General features: G+C 38.0%; 1 protein-coding gene across 1 annotated transcript; it reads right to left on the bottom strand.

The window, feature by feature from the left end:
• Positions 1 to 12914: 12914 nt before the first annotated feature.
• LOC101615093 (coiled-coil domain-containing protein 90B, mitochondrial-like) lies at positions 12915 to 16405 on the bottom strand. Its single transcript, XM_045139901.1, has 2 exons — positions 16338 to 16405; positions 12915 to 13867 (listed from the first exon to the last, which is right to left on the bottom strand). Exons 1-2 carry the CDS (start codon positions 16403 to 16405, stop codon positions 12943 to 12945), a joined length of 993 nt encoding a protein of 330 aa, XP_044995836.1. The 3' UTR covers positions 12915 to 12942.
• Between the last annotated feature and the right edge of the window lie 933 nt (positions 16406 to 17338).

Here is a 17338-nt window from a genome sequence, read left to right as displayed (position 1 = left end):
AATCTGCACAGTGAGATTATAGCAATTTCATTGATAATTGCCAAAACTTGGAAGCAATCATGATGTCCTTTCATACTTGAACAAACTGTAGTACATTCAGACAGTGGAAAATTATTCATCCATTCGAAATGGACTGCCAAGTCATAAATAAAAATGAAAGAGTGACATTGGATACAAATCACAAAGAAAAAATCCAATCTGAAACACCATACATACTGTATGACTTACATCATTTCAGAAAAGGCAAAACTATGGATATACTAAAAGTTATTTTCTGTTGCTAGTAGTTGGTTATTGGCAGAAATCAATAGGCAGAATATAATAATTGGTTACTTCTTTTTAAAACTGGGTTTTATCAGGTATCTTTTGATAGTCTGGAACTCACTATGTAGCCCAGTGTAAACTTGAAATAAAAAAGTCAGTGTATACCTACCAGATAAACATAATTATTGTGAACAATTCATATGTGAGATTAAGAGATTAAAAACAAGTGTCTACCAGACAATTCAATCAAGAGGAAAATCAAAGACCTAGGCAAGGCAAAACTAGCTCTTTTTACTGAGAACATATTTCTTTTTCTTTTTTAGTTAGTTAAAGACATTTAAAAGGTTGTATAATTCCAAGTACTAAGATCTCTTTTATTTCACTCATATACTATTAAGTAATATGTATTTGTGTGCATATGTTATCTTTTCCACATTGATAAATTTTAAAAAACTAAGTAAATATGCATATGAATGATTAAATTTTGAGTAATTAACAATGTTATCTAAGCTCTTGTGATCTTAAACTAACTTAAAAAAGTAGAAGTACTCTATTAAGAACAATGAACGTTTTATAATATTACATGTATTGAATGTATTTTGAATGTAAGCTTTTGAATATATTTCAAAGTTGCTATGCGATGATTACTAAATTGGGAGTGGACAATAAAGCTAATGTTCTAGATTGTTTTGAATTTCCTAGAAGTGCTGTGTTATAGAGCAAACTAGTAGACTGATTGGATATTGAGAATGTCCTATAGACATCTAAGTTGTGATTTCATTGCAGACTTTGAGGGACATATTCTGGGCATCTAACTGATGGGTTCACTTGCCATGACTGTTTCTCTGCCAGGGGTATAAAGTTGGAGTCCCATAAGAGGAAGAATACTTAGACTGGGTGAAACAGGAAATCTGTTCTTTAGAACTGTCATATTAAAGCTCTCTTGGAGTCCACATCTTGTCTCCTTCTAGGACATCCCCTTAAAGAAGGAATTGGAGCTGAAGGGAAAGCATTAGGATGTTTAACTTAATATCTCAGCAGTCTGTAGAGCTGCCATGTCAGAGACTCAAGGATGCAAAGGGAAATTTTAAAAAGCAACTTAAAGAAAAAAAAGTTTTCATGTTTTAGGGTTGGAAATTTAGCTCAGTAATAGAGCACTCGGCTAGGAATCTTAAGGGTCCAGATTCAGTCTCCAGCACTCAAAATACAGTTATCAGTGTGGCCTAATAATATAAGAAAAATCAAGTTACAGGATGCATGTACTGAGAACTTTTTGTGTACCATGTTGTGATGTATATACACGTTGTAAGATGTTACAGGCAAGGTAGAAAGTAACCAATGAAGTTACAGAAACTTTTAAAAATATACACTAGTATGTTTTTATGTACTAGCATATATAAAATTACACTAGTACAGTGTACTTTAACGTTCTGTTAATCCAAATCACCTTTATTTTTATTAATTTTTAAAAATTTATTTATGAGAGAGAGAATGGGCATGCCAGGGACTTTATCCACTATAAATGAATTCCAGATGCATTCACCATAATATGCATCTGGCTTTCATGGGTTCTGAGGAATTGAACCTGGTCCCTTATGCTTTGCAGACAAGTGCCTTAACCACTAAGCCATTTCTGCAGCCCACCTTTATCTTGTAGCATAGAAAACTTCTCTTGAGCTTCACCATGTGGCTTGGTATTGTACCACACAGTGAGCCTTCCAAATGTAGCTTATTAGGCTCATTGACAAAGAACAAAAGAGAAAAGCATGTTAATGGCAACATGTCATACCCATCACACTGTCTCTGTTCACACACAACAAAATAGTAGCTGTGGATTATAAAACTTCAAATTTGACCTTTAAAACCTTATAGCTAATATTGTTTGTGTTGTTGTTTGTGGATATTATTTCATTAAAAAGAAACACTTTGTTGCAGAAACAAGAACTATTAATTGAACCAACTGTTAGAAACTCAAATTGTTCACAATACTCATTTCCAAACTTTGAGGGGGTCTACATCCTCACACTCACCATGTAGCTTGAAATACCTCCTAGTAAGTGACATATATTTCTCAATACAGGATTGGGAATATAATTTGCTTTTGTCAGTACAATGTGTAAACTTGACTTTGCTATATCCTAGAAGATGATGTGATTGATATTGTACATTTAACTCTGTGTTGAGAATAGCACATTTCATATGGGGGCTGCTTGTTTCAGCAAGGTTTGAGAATTAGAAATACACAGTAGAGTAAAACAGAGCCTCAGATTGCAGCAGCATTGGGACTGATATGTAACCACTGCATAACATTAGCAAGAAATAAATATTTTACAGTGGATACTGCAAGTCTTATATTTGGCCAGCAAGGGCAAATGAGCCAACAGGTGCAATTGTGGCATGCCTGTTATGAGGGAAGCCAAACACCCTCTAATTTGACTGGAGGCCCACTCCATGGAAGTGAATATATCCCTGATACTGAAAACCTACAACAGGGGTAATCATGAGACCTAGGAGTATAATGTCTGCTGCTGTGTGGCTAAAAGTATACACTATGCTCACCAAACTGCCCAGTAAGCACTTCTCTTAATGTTCACACCCATATATTAATGATACTCTCACTTTTGGTCAGAGAACGTTCTCTTTGTAGATGGCAGTGACCATGGGATGACTCAGAAGGCACCATGGTGCTGAGAAGAACTGACAGAGGAGTGTTCAGCCCCGAAATATCTCAATTACACCTGTTATGGCTCAGGGCCCATTGTGGAAGAGATGTCAGAAAGAATTTATGAGTTAAAGGAAGGATAGGATTTCTTACAACGTGTTTCTCCAGACATAAAATGGCCTGGATATCCATGACCTCACAGTGCCTGATACCACCTACACAAGACAATCATAATAGGAAGAAAAGATCATAACATCAAAATACAAGAGAGAATGATTTAGTGGGGAAGGGGATATGATGGAAAGTGGAGTTTCAAAGGAGAAAGTGGGAGGAGGGAGGGAATTACCATGGGAGATCATTTATAATTATGGAAGTTGTCAACACACATAATGTTTATTATGTCAGCCACTGAGATTCAGTGGCTATTTTTTATCAGCCTAAAGCTGACTAACACCTCCCTTTTACTTTAATTTGACTTGACTTAAAACAGTGTACTTTCACAAGTCAACATACTAATGAGTAATGTGGAAGTAAGGAAGAAAGTCTTGTGCTTCTTCCAAAAGAATCCCCAGACCAGAAATTCGGAAATTAAATTGGGTATGTGAGCTTTGCTAATCAAGGTATTTGAATATGACTATTAATATAAATAGTTACTTGGGCTGGAGAGATGGCTTAGTGGTTAAGATGCTTGCCTACAAAGCCTAAGGACTGATGTTCATCTCGTCAGATCCCATGTAATCCAGACACACAAGGTGACACAATGTACAAGATTACACATTCGCACAAGGTGGCACAGATGTCTGAAGTTCAATTACAGTGGCTGTATGCTCTGGTATGCCAGTTCTCTCTATATATATATTTTTTCTCTCACACATATAAAAGGCCAGTCTTCCACAAACTTGGGGTGCAAGGTCACAGAGAAACACTATTGGAGCTGACAGAAAGCTGGAAAAAGCTACACTGCATGCAGGTCCATGGTACAGAGAAATCACTAGTGGAAATAAACAACCATGAACACCACAAGCCTTAAATTTGGCCAGCCAGGCCAAATGAGCCAATTAGGGAAATAGTGGCATTATAGTCTGTTATTGGAAACCAACCACTCTCTAATTAGACTGTAGGTCCACTCCATGGGAGAGAATATATGCCTTATACTTAAAACCTATTATGTGGGAAGTCATGAGCCCTAGGAATGTAACATCTACTGGTGTCTGGCTAAATGTATATACTATGCTCACCAAAATGCCCAGTAAGTACTTCTTGTAATGTTTATACCCACATATTAATGCTACTCTCACTTTTGGTTAGAAAAGCTGCTATTTTCAGATGGCAGTGACCTTGGAATGACTCAGAAGGTACCATATTGCTGAGAAGTGATGAAGGAGTGCTCAGCACTGAAACATCTCTATCACACCTTCCAAGGCTCAGGGTCCTTTGCAGAAGAGGTGGTAGAAAGAATGTAAGGACCAAAGGAAGGATAGGACTCCTTAAAATGCAATCTTCCAGACACAAAATAGCCTGGATATCCATGACTTCACAGTTACTGACATTACTTACCCAGGACCATCATAATTGGAGGAAAAGATGATGACATCAAAATAAAAGAAAGACTTATTAAGAGGGGGAAGGGGTATGATGAAGAGTGGAGTTGAAAAGGGTAAAATGGGGGAGGGAATTAATATGGTTTCTTGTCTATAATTATGGAAGGTGTCAATAATAAATAAATAAAGGGATTATTTTTAAAAGGTCAGTCTGTTGGGCTTGTCTCACAAAAAAAATAGTTAATGACTTTTCAGCTTTATATCAACCTGAATTATTTCTCTAATTTTATTAGTGTATCAAAACAGTAATGTTTAAAACTTAAATATATATAATGGAAATATATGTAATGTATATATTTTGCTATAGGATGCTTTTAGATGTTTGATATTGCAAATTTCAGATTATATTTTTCTGTTGAGAAACAAAATTCATACATAATAGAAAGACCAGGAATAAATATATGATATGCAGTCCTTCAACTAAGATTTTTATTAGAAATATATCTGTATGCCTGTAATAATACATATTAAGTTGTTATAACAAAATATCTGAGGGTGGGTACTTTATAAATAAAATTGTAGCCAGGCATGGTGGTGCACATCTTTAATCACAGCACTTTGGAGGCAGAGGTAAGAGGATCGCTGTGAGTTTGAGGCCACCCTGAGACTACATAGTTAATTCCAGGTCACCCTGGGCCAGGGTGAGACCCTACCTCACAAAACCCAAAGAAAAGTTTCTTATCTCATAATGTTAGAAGCTGAAAAGTCAAGATTGGGTAGCTTTATTTGTTTATCCTCAAGTGAGGGCTTCATCTAAGATGGTATCATGGTAGTAGTATATATGAGAAGGTACAATTGTTTTAGGAAGCTAAAAAAACAGGGAAATCCTATTTTGTTCTCTTTTGTTAAATTTCACTTTCGTAGGCACCAAGGTTCTACAAGAGCTACTATAATTCTTTATGGCAGTAATGCACTAAAAACTGTTTATTTCTTTTATCTTTCTTTTGCTTGCCTGTGTAGTATGGGTGGTAATGGTGGTGGTATGAGTGGTGTTTTGTTGTAGGTGTGCACATGCATGCATGTGTGTGTGTGTGTGTGTTTAAATGCCAGTGCCATGTGCATATATGCGGAAGCCAGAAGAGATAGTGTCTCTACAAACACAGAGCTGCAATTGTCATGAGACCCAGGGATTTTCCTGTCACCACTTTCCACAACACCAGTGTTATAGCAATGTTCAGTCACACTCAGCTATTTATTTGGGTGTCTAGGAATCAGACTCAGAGTAAACTGTGCCCTCTCTGGCCCTTAGGTCTGTCCAGCAAGCACTTTTACCCACTGAACCATCTCCCCAGCCTCAAGATCCCCTTCTTAAAGGTTATAACCTATGATCAACACATTGAACCCTTGGAAGGTACTCTAAAACCATAAGGATACCTACACATCCCTTCAAATTTCTTGAATCAAGATATGGCTGTAAATGGGTAGCAAAGTCCATTTGAGAGAAATGACATAGAATTGATGTAAGCTGTAGTTTGAAATAATAGATAGTGTGTTCTGCTATTGTTCACATTAGTATTAGTTAATTCAACAATTTCTTGACTCTTCAGCTTAAGTGCAGTTGTATTTGCTTTAATGAAAATACATCTTGAAAATTGAATCAGCATACATAATGTTGTAAGGCAGAAAGTTGTGCTTATACATTGCGATTATGGGACTTGTAATTTGTATTGATAATTACTTACAGGATAAAGAAATGGAATACTTCTGGGAAGCTCATGACAAAGATAGAAACCTCCAATTCTTTGAAAGGTTTGTGGAAAAGTGGAACCATTAAATTACTTAGATGTGCACATAAGGTCTTACTCATTTTAATGACCTAGCAAAAACATGTAGCAAACCCTTCCAAATACAGTCCTCATTCCCTGAGAGTGCCTTCAGTTGATTTGTGAAATATTTCATTATTTCTTTAACGATTAAACATAACTCATTCTTCAAGTGCACTGTCTTCTTAAATTATAGTCAGGGACCTGGGCTTGCAGAATTTTGCAATTAGAAGGTACCTTAGAGATCATTTGGCTCAATGATCTCATCTATTAGATGAACAAATTGAAACTTGGAAAGATGAAGTGACAACCTAACTGCCAAACAGTTACCAAATTCTTTACCACCATCTCAACAGTCCTGACAATAAGAATAGTGAATTTCCAGACCACAGAACTGGAAAGTGGCTAATTCCTTAGGAAGGAACTCAGGAATTATAAAATCATTCAGCTAACAAATATTGAGCTTCTACTTTCTGCCAGACATTTTCATTAATTCTAATTAACATGTTTTTTATTCATTTTCTAGAGTTACTGTAACAAAGTACTATAATCTGAGTGATATAGAACAGTAGAAATGTATTGTCTCATAATTCTGGTACTAGAAGTTTAGAATAAATTCTTTGCAAGTCTGGTGATTTACTGGAAGTGTGTTGAAGAAAACTCTTTTTTTCTTTTTTTTTTTTGCTTCTGGTATTATTCTCATTATTATTATGGTTATTTTGGCATTTGTTGGTGTATAAAAGTATCACCTCCATCTCTGCTTTCATTTGTATGTGACATTCTCCTTGTGTGTATGTCTGTGTCCAGATCCTACAGAGCCTACTGTTGAAGAGAGGTGTCACTGGAGGTTGATCTTATAGTCCTATTAGGTATATAAGTAGCAGTTTGATCTCTGGCTGTTCATGTTTTGCTGGATGTTTGGTGGTGTCTTTCTGCTATGGAACTATGGAAGTGAGCCAGCTACTTTCATCATGATGGAACTTCCCCTGGATTCTGTAAGTCTGAAATACACTTTTTCCTACCATAAGCAGCTTCTGATCTGGTGTTTGCCTAGCAAAGAGAAAGTAACTTCAACAGATGAAAAGAATTTCATGAGGAAGGCAAAGGAGATTCTGGTATACTTCCACCTCTTATCAATGATAAAGCAAATAATCAGTCTTCTTTGCTTACATCCAGGTTCCCCTATGGAGATTTTTGTTGGAATGATGAAAGCAGAGCCTACATAGTTCAAGGTTAGGCAAGGAGTTAATGGAGGTGAGAAAATGTAGTCATAAACATAGCTCAGTCGTTCAAGGAATTTGTGTGTTGAACAAAATAAATCTGCTAATAGCTGATGAAGAAAGTTAGAATTAAAGAAAGTTTTATTTTTGTAATAATTATTACTATCATTGCAGATAAGTTCTCAGATTAACATAGAAAAAGAGCAAAAAGAAGGAAGTAAGGGGGAAAGGAAGAAAGAAAAGGAAGGAGGAAGAGGAGAGAAAAATAGAGAGTTGCTGGGGAGGTGGTTCAGAGTGTAAAGGGTTTTCATCCCAATCAATGAAGACCTGAGTTTGGATTTCCAGCATCCACATAAAATGCTTTGTATTGTGTTCTGTAGCCCCAGCACTGTGGATGAAGAAACTAGGAATCCCTGGGACTCACAGGCTGGCTAGTATAACCTGACTGTTGAGCTCTAGGTACAGCAAGACACTGTATCAAGGAATAAAGTGGAGAGCAATTGAAGAAGACACCTAGTCTCAAACTCCACTGGCCTATACTCACATACACACAAAAAAAAAAAAAAAAAAAAGAAAGGAAGGAAGGAAGCAGGCATGGATGTAGGAATGGAGGGAAGGAAGAAAGATGATAGAGTAGAAATTAAGGTCAATTTCTTTGGAGGAATAGTAATAATTTCTTAGCGGAAGTGGGTAGACACACACTCATAAGCACCATAGAAAGATTATTTTTGGATTGCAAAGGAGTACATTTGCATCTGAGACAAAATTTAATAAGGCAAGGATAATGTACCATGCAAAAAATTTGAAATGCTGAGGGAATCAACCTGGATGAGTATCACTGAGACTGGAGACTAAGTTTGTGATGAAAGGAAGGCCAGAAAGAACAGAAACTTAATGAGAGCAGTAAATTACTGTTCTTTCTGGCCTTCCTTTCATCATAAGCTTAGTCTTCTGCCTCAGTGACACACAGAGACATTGCATCCTACTCATAACTGATGGCTAACTCCACAATGCACGACCCATATTCCACTACAAGGAGGGTCCATGTGGAGGGAGTAGTCAACAATGGTACCAACTTGACTGTATTCACTAAATACAAAACAAATTAAAAATAAATAAAATAAAATAAAAATAAATTAATTTAAAAAACAGATACTGTGTGGCATAGGAGAGGGAAGACTGAAGAATCAGTAAGAGAATTGTTGAGCTGAGCTGGAAGCTGAGGTGGAAGGTCATATATTTGTAATGGATCTAATCTAAAATTTTGTTTCCAGCAGAACACTAGAAGACTAAAGCAGTAGTGCAGACAAAACTGACTATTCACAAAAATATTAAGGCAACTGTAAAAGATATATTTGCAGTGTTTTCCCATTTTTCCTAGTTAGAGAAGTATAACAAAGAGGGACCTACCAACCAGGAGGATTTTGAAATGTTATGCTCAAAGTGAGGAATTGAGAAAGACAGAATGCTGTGTTCCAAGAGTTGGAGTTCAGAGTCAAAACATTGATAAGAGCCAGACTTGGTGGTGCATGCCTTTAATCCCAGCACTTGGGAGGCAGAGGTAGGAGGATCGGCATGAGTTAGAGGCCACCTGAGACTACAGAGTGAGTTCCACTTCAGCTTGGGCTAGAGTGAGACCCTACCTCGAAAAGCCAGCTACAGCCACTTGATATTTGTCAAAGGCCCTAAAAATATAGGCTGGAAAAAAAGACAGCATCTTCAACAAATGGTGCTGGACAAACTGGATAACCATTGTTTCCTAACCTACAAGCATGCAATAAGCAATGCCAATAGATACGCCCAGAATGGGAGAAAATATTTGCTGAGTATCCATCTGACAGAGGCATAATCTCTAGAATCTACAAAGAACTCAAAAACCAAAACAATAAAAAGTCAAACAACTCACCCACAAAATGGGGCAAAGAGCTAGACAGGCAGTTCACAGAGAAAGAAATATAAATGGCAAACACACAATTAGGAAATGTTCATCATCTCTAATCACCAGGGAAATGCAAATTAAAACAACTATGAGATTCTACCTTATCCCAGTAAGGATAGCAAACATCAAAAAATCAAATGAAAATAAATGCTTGCGAGGATGTGGAGAATTAGGAACCCTCATCCACTGTTGGTGGAAATGTAAGATGGTACAACCTCTTTGGAAAGCAATATGGAGACTCCTGAAAAAGCTGACTGCAGAGTTACTAACAGACCCAGTTATTCCCTTACTGGGCATGTACCCTAAAACCTTTAAACCACAGTCCAGAGAGATTTGCTCAACCATGTTTATAGCAGCTTGATTCATAATAGCTAAGAGCTGGAATCAACCCAAATGTCCATTACTAGAAGAATGGATAACTAAGATGTGGTATATCTACACGATGAAATTCTACACAACAGTAAGAAAGAATGACACAATGAAATTTGAGGAAAAAAATAGTTGATCATGGAACAGATCATTCTCAGTGAACTTACTCAAACATGGAAAGAAAATTGCCACATAGTCTCACTCATCTACAGCACCTAAACTGAATCTATTCAAGATGCTGACATACCCAGCAAGCATCTCGAGGACTAGAAAATAGGGTGAGTGGGGATGGAGAGGAGGGAAAAGGAGAGGATGGGAGACAAAAATCTAGACCCAAAGGGCAGTGGTACCATAAAACTCTACATCCTAAAAGGCAGACCAAATGATTGAACCTTCACCAGGCCCTTAGAGGGAACACCTGAGCCTCAAGACACTGGAGATGGTATGATGAAGACCAACCTTAATCTTCTACAGCTTCTCTCCATCGTTCTCTTCTTTATCTGCTCTCTAACTCTTTTATATTAGTTATCTTTTTCTTCCTTTTCTTAGTGGGCACTGACCTGTAACTCCCAGTACCAGCATGTGGCTTTCATCCACAATGAGATTTTGATCAGAGAGACCTACAAGTTTTCCTAAAAGAAAGACAGATTTCTGTCAGAGTACTTGATGACCCACCAAAGGTTAGTGGTAAGACCCTGCTGCTGAAGACACCATATGCAGCTGGCATTTAAAATGGAATGTCATGGCTGGAAGCTGGAAGAGAGACAGTCCCCAGACAGTCAGCGTGTCTACTGTCAGAAGGTGTTACATGGGCGATGGGGGGTGGGGGTGGGGAATGACCAGTATCTGTCTGAGCAACTCATGGTATAACCTACTTAGCAGTAAATAACCTGTTGTGATGCTCACACAAGTGCAATAGTGGCACACAGCCATGTTGGGAAACCAACTGCTCTTGATTTGGCTAACTGATCCCCTCAGTGGTACAGGTCCCACAACTGGAGCTGGGAACCAAGTCAGAACCATATCCAAACATAAGCCCACTCTCCATTATCAAGCTACCACCAATCGTGGGCTATAAGAGGGCCTACACCTATTAAATTCTCTGTAAAAAATTAAGGGCTATCTCATTTGTCTGGTTCTAACTTACTCTCCATTGGAGAATCTGCTTCTCTTTTTCTGATAGATGTAGATCCTAAGGTGAGAGCCACCCTATCATATCTCAAAAAGGCCCCAGCTGAAACTAAGAACAACTGGCAAAACAAGCAAGGGTGCTGTTTTTTTGTGAACCAGATACCAGCACAAGGGTGAAAGAGATCAGCACAGAGAAAAATCAACTCCTACCAAATCAGAGATCTAGAGACCCAGAGGCCCCCAACACCTCATCAGTGAAGCAGACCAAAAATGAACCCAACATGGCTCAGGGAAATTTTGCAGAAGAGGGGGTGGAAAAAATGTCAGAGCTACACGCTGGGTCATGATAGGCAGAGACATTTCCTCCTACCCATAACTGTGGGCTAACTCCACAATGCATGACCCATATACTTCAACAAGGAGGGGCCAGTGGGACAGTGTAGGACATGGATGAACCTAACATTGGTACCAACTTCACTGAATTCACTGAGTACAAAACTAATTAATAAAAAAATAAATTTAAAGAAATTGATAAGATATTTCTGTCACATCCTCCATGGCTCATGGAAAATCACAGAAGAGGGAAAAGACATAATTTTAGAGCCAAAGGATGGGAAGGAATGTTTGGAATGCTGTCTCACAAACATGAATTGGAAATTGCATTCATGTCTTCACAGGGGCTGTTGCTACCTCAGGAGAGAAAAAAAATAATCCACATCAAAATAGAGGAGGGATTACAAAAATGTGGATTAATAATAAGAAGTTAACAGGAGAGGAATGGTCAAAAATTCATGGCTGAAAATTGCCAATACATGTTGAAACAAATATGAGCTGAGAAAGGGGTGGATCATAAAGGAATGAGTGTTGTGATTTTGTTACTAGTTTCATTTCAGTGTAAGTATGATAAAATATTTTAATATATATATATTTATTGACAACTTTTGCGATTACAGACAATAAACCATGTTATTTTCCTCCCCTCCTCCTCTTTCCCCTTCATAACTCTACTCTCTGCCATAGTCCCTCCCTTTCTCCATTAGTCTCTCTTTTAATTTGAGGTCATAATCTTTTTCTCCTATTATGAGGGTCTTGTGTAGGTATTGCACTGAGAGGTCATGGATATTGAGGCCAATTTCTGTGCATATATAGCTATTTTTAAAATTAATTAGTTTTGTTAACATACAAATAATTATGAGTCATGATGCATTTCAAACAAAATTTTGTTGTTGCTGCAAATTGGGTCTAAATGTCAGCACACACAAACCAACCCATATATGCACACCTCATAGGAAAGAAATTCTACACACAACATGAAGGGATAATAAAGTAGTCATTTAATAATGACTATTTTTTTTTCAAGGTATGGTCTCACTGTACTCAGGTTGACCTGTAATTCACTATGGAGTCTCAGGGTGGCCTTGAACTCATTGTGATCCTCCTACTTCTGCCTCCCAAGTGCTGGGGTTAAAGGCATGCACCACCATGCCCAGGTAATAATGACTACTTTTAATTTGAATAAAAATTCAAATGACTTTTCATTTTTTTCTCTTCTCAGAATGCACACACACATATACATTCTTTTTTTTAAAGTCATTTTTTTATTTTAAAATCTATTGTTCATTACAAAATAACTTCACTTACAGTCACTTTCAAAATCCAAACAATGTTATAACAATCTTTTATATAAAAACTTCAATATTTATCAAGAAGGTTCGATCCAGAAAACAACAATGTCCTATTTTATTTACAAAGTTATCCACAGGAAAGCTGTTTGTGTTTTGATAACTATCAAAAAGATAAGGACAAAGGCTCTTCTATTTTAAGTAAGTCAGGTTTTGTATAACAGCTTCTCAACATAATAAAGGCATACAAAATAAATACTTAAAACACTTCTCTTCAGTGCATAACTTTGGAGTCAGCTTTTGCTGCAGCTGACACTTAGGTTCTCAGAAGTCAGTAGTGGCAGCAGAGGGAGGGAGTGCTAGTGGTACTTTCAGAATCTGTAGAACCCCAAAGCTATTGCCAAGCAAGTGAACACTGAGGCTGCAAGATAACGAACTGTCTCAATTTTGTTTGACTCCATCAGTGTCTTTAAGGAAGCAATCTCAGTATCAATTTTATTACTGGTCTCCAAAATAACACTTTTTGTTTGGGTATCCTTTCTCGTAAAGTCTGTGTTGGCTTCCATAAGCTGCTTGTCTTGATCTGTAAACATATCTGTGACTTGGCTCCTTTCCAGGTTGATGTCCAGCTTGTTATCTGCTCTGATTCGACTGGTTTCATGCACCAGCGGTTGCTTAACTTGGACTAATTCAATTTTCATTTTCTCATTCTCTGCTCTCAGATTTGCAAATTCACTTTTTCCTAGTATAACCATGTCTTTTCTGATAGAATCCAAATGAGCCATTAGCTTTTGTACTGTTATTTTCTGTTGAGTTTGAGCAACCATCTCCTTATAAATAGTATCCAGGCTGGCATTTGATAAGGTAGTTAATACTGATACAATTGTTTCAGCTTGGGCTTTGTCAAATCCATGTGTTTCCAAGTCCTGAACCAATGCATGAGTATCAAATGTTAGCTTCCTTTGTTCTAAAGGAGTTATATCCACTGGTCTCCTCTTGTATCCTTCCCTAGTTGTGGTGGTCAGGTAATCTCTCCGCGGGGCCTTCGAGAAACGCCCGCGGGGTGCTGAAGCCCAGCTGTCTCCGCTCCCAGAGGGGCACACGAGCCACCACAGCCAGCGACCCCTCAAGTTCTCGCAGTGGGAGACCGGAGGTTGCGGAAGAGGGCTCAATCTCGCTGAGGCTTTCAGGTAAAGTAGTTCTGGTACCACGGGGATGCTGGGAAATGTAGTTTCTGATTTGTTACAGATGGCACGTCCAGCGCAGCCTCCATCCCAATCTTGCAAAGTTGGGCCTCTGCACACAGCCACGCTTCCTTATCTGGGTTCAGAGTTGCTCCTTCTCCTACCGCCCATTTCCAATTGTTTCCATTTTTACCGCCTTAAGAAAGCAGGATCTTGGAGAACGTTCTGGCACCCATTCGCTGGCAATAAGAGACAATCCCACAGCACCACACATTCTTTAAAGTAGTTTACTAAAGTAATTTTTGGAAAGGAGTCCAGACAGAAACAGCTATTCATAAAATCTATATTACATTACAATGCACCTGAGACACAAAAATGAACAAAATTATATTATACTCTTTATACAAAAATAAAATAGCAAAAAACCTATTATCAGATAGAAAAAGCAATGAGATGATCTAAATTCAGCAGGTATTAAACTTAATTATTTCAACTTAAAAAAAATCACAAAACAGTAAGACATTTGAGAGTGAGTATTTATTGGTACCCATAAAATCAAGTTAAAATCTATGAAACAGTGAATTAAAGTAGACCCATCGGTAAAACCTAATTTGTATATCTGTATGAGTCTTCTGGTATATATTTAGTGAGATTAAAAATATACTGCATTGGAAATTTATTGTAATCTAACATAAGAAGTGGACTGAACATTAAAATTACCTTTAATATTCATACAACTGTCGCCTTAGACTATTGACTTAGTCATTAGACATTTATTAAGCATCCATTAAGTGTTTCTTAAGCTAGATTATACAGATGATAAAAGGAAATTCCAAATCCAGTTGGATAAAAGCAAGTCAATAAAACCAAAAAACAAACCAAAAAAAAAAAAAAAAACCTGGGGCTGGAGAGGTGGCTTAGTAGTTAAGGTGCTTGCCTGCAAAGCCAAAGGCCCTTGGTCTGATTCCCCAGGACCCACATAAGCCAGATGCACAAGGTGGCACATGTGTCTGGAGTTCAATTGTAGTGTCTGTAGGCCCTTGCATACCCAGTCTCCCTCTCTCTGTCTCTCTCACTCAAATAAATAAATAAATAAATGTGTCTTTAAAAACTGCAGTAAAATGTTATACATATTATAAATGTTAAACGTTTACATAAAGTTTAAAAATTCTGATTCTCTCTAAGGCAAAGGAAATGGAATAACAAGGGTTTTAGTGCAATTTTAAATGATATACTCTGATTATATTATTTTTTTAAGTACAGGAAAATACAAAATAGTAACTTATAATTCCACAATGCAGATTAAAACATGGCTACCATTTTCTGCATTGATGTATGTAGGTATGTTTTTTTTGTTTGTTTGTTTGTTTTTGGTTTTTGAGGTAGAGTCTCACTGTAGCTCAGGCTGACCTGGAATTCACTATGTAGTCTTAGGGTGATCTCAAACTCCTGGAGATCCTGTTACCTCTGCCTACCTGCTGGGATTAAAGGCATGTACCTGGATAGGTATGAATTTTTAATGACTGTATGTATGTACAATGTGAAATTATAATCATACTTGGTACACTTTTAAAAACTGTTTTATATATTTCAAAATTTTTCATGTCATTATTTTCTTAATGCTTTGCTTTTAATGCCTACATCAGATATTACAATACAGATTTTCTATAAGCCATTGAGTAATTCCCTGCTTTTAAGTCATGTTCCTTTTACTTTTTTTCTAGCATAAACAAGACTTAGATAAATATTCATCTACTTATTTGTGCACAGCTCTAATTATTTCTTTAGGATAATTTTTAGATGCATTCTTTATGAAAGAAAGTAGTAATGAAGACTTTAAATACATAGTGTCAAATTATTTTCCAGTTTACATTGTGAAAAAATAGTCTGCTTAGCATCCATTTTTACATCTTATCAATACTAGTCCATAAAATTTATTACCTTTTTAATATGAAAAAATAATATTGACTGTAGAGGTTTCTTGTTCAGCTGGTTGACTTCATAGACTGTAGGGTCTCCTGCTTATTCATGCATTTGGTACCCATTGTCCTCCAGCAGCTTGGATAGGGCTCTTCATCACTATGAGGGCTAGCCAATAGGGATCTAGGATCTAGTTTCCCTTTTGATTCCAGCATGGTGTTCTGATGTCCTGTGACTGCAGCCTGTGGTGCATTAAGCAGCAGTGCCTTACGTTTCAGCTCTGGGCTGTAATCAAGTGTTTTGGAAATGGTCTACAGGGTTTTAGGGAATTTATGGGTCTCACTGGCCTACACTACTCTGTAGGGGTTAACCCAGTCCTGGACCTTGGACTTACCAGCCAGAGTCCATCCTTTGAAGGTTAAGCTTTTTCAGCCAGGTTTGGTGGCACATACTGTTAATCCCAGCACCCTCGGGAGGCAGAGGTAGGAGGATCATTGTGAGTTCAGCCTGAAAACTACTTAGCGAATTCCAAAATAGCCTGGGCTACACTGAAATCCTAGTTTTTTAAAAAAAGAAACAAACAAACAAAAAAAACAAACAAACAAGGAAATAAAAAGGTTAAGCTTTTTCCACCTTCTGTCCAAGATGACCCCACAACTTACCTGGTTGTTATATCTTGTAGAATTCTAGTCAGAATGAGGGTTTCCTTGGAAATGATTCTTAATGCCATTTTACTTTTTTGTGTAATGCCTTGCCTACCCTCTCAACTGCCTAGATTTCCGTACCACTTGCCTCTCCAATCTCCTGCCACCCTCTCAACTTGTCAGGAAACCAGGAAAGCTCTCTTCTTTCCCCACCCCATTTTTTTTCTCTTTCCCGGTCTCACTCTACTTTTATGCCTATATTCCTAGTGTCAACTGCCATTTGAATTTATCTCCACTTAATATCAGTTAGAAACCTCATATGAGAGCGTACATACATACAGTGTTTTTTCTTTCTGTGTCTGCATGAGTTTGTGTGGAGAGCCCCTCGGGCCAAGCCCTAAAGATGGCGCCTGAAGGAAGTTCTATGCTTGGGACAAACAAGTCCATATTTGGAGGAGCTCGCCCTCACCGCTGCTCATTGACTTCTGATGCTTGCCTGGAGAGGTTGCGTAGCCTGGGGTGATTGGGCAGAGTGAGTGCGCTTATAAGGAAGCCCCGCCCGAGGCTCAGGTGAGATGAAGCTTGAAGTTGCCTGAATAAACTGCTGTAAGGAGAACTGGTGGTTGTGTCTTCCTTGCTGGTCGAGGAGGACGCAACAAGTGGTGGCCCGTACGGGGAACCCGACTCCCCCACCGAAGAGTTCAGAACTTACAACAGTCAGGGGTGCGCGCAGGGTAAGTCCCTGGTAAGTTGGGCTTACAACCCCAGGGTTTGGGGAAGGTCCTCAGGAAAATTAGAGGCTATTTAGGACACCAGGAAGCAGGCGCTAGAAACAACCCCAGGGTTTGGGGAAGGTCCTCAGGAAAATTAGAGGCTAGGAAGCAGGCACTAGAAAGGTAAAATTGAAAATTAGAGGCTATTTAGGATGCCAGGAAGTAGGCACTAGAAAGGTAAAATTGAAACTATGGGTGTGTCATCATCGCATCCGATCTATTCAGCGTTGTAGGAACTGCTCAAAT

Source organism: Jaculus jaculus, chromosome X (genome assembly GCF_020740685.1).
Source record: "Jaculus jaculus isolate mJacJac1 chromosome X, mJacJac1.mat.Y.cur, whole genome shotgun sequence".
NCBI classification, from domain to species: Eukaryota; Metazoa; Chordata; class Mammalia; order Rodentia; family Dipodidae; genus Jaculus; species Jaculus jaculus.
Note: the sequence above shows the minus strand (reverse complement) of the source record. Positions and strands in the feature narration are given on the sequence as shown.

What these genes read in the sequence shown, in the direction of transcription:
- LOC101615093 (XM_045139901.1), bottom strand. Translation starts at nt 16,405, where the DNA reads ATGGCATTAAGAATCATTTCCAAGGAAACCCTCATTCTGACTAGAATT. An exon ending in CTACAAGATATAACAACCAG is followed by an intron (nt 13,868 to 16,337) that starts GTAAGTTGTGGG and finishes GGCTGTGTGCAG; the next exon opens with AGGCCCAACTTTGCAAGATT.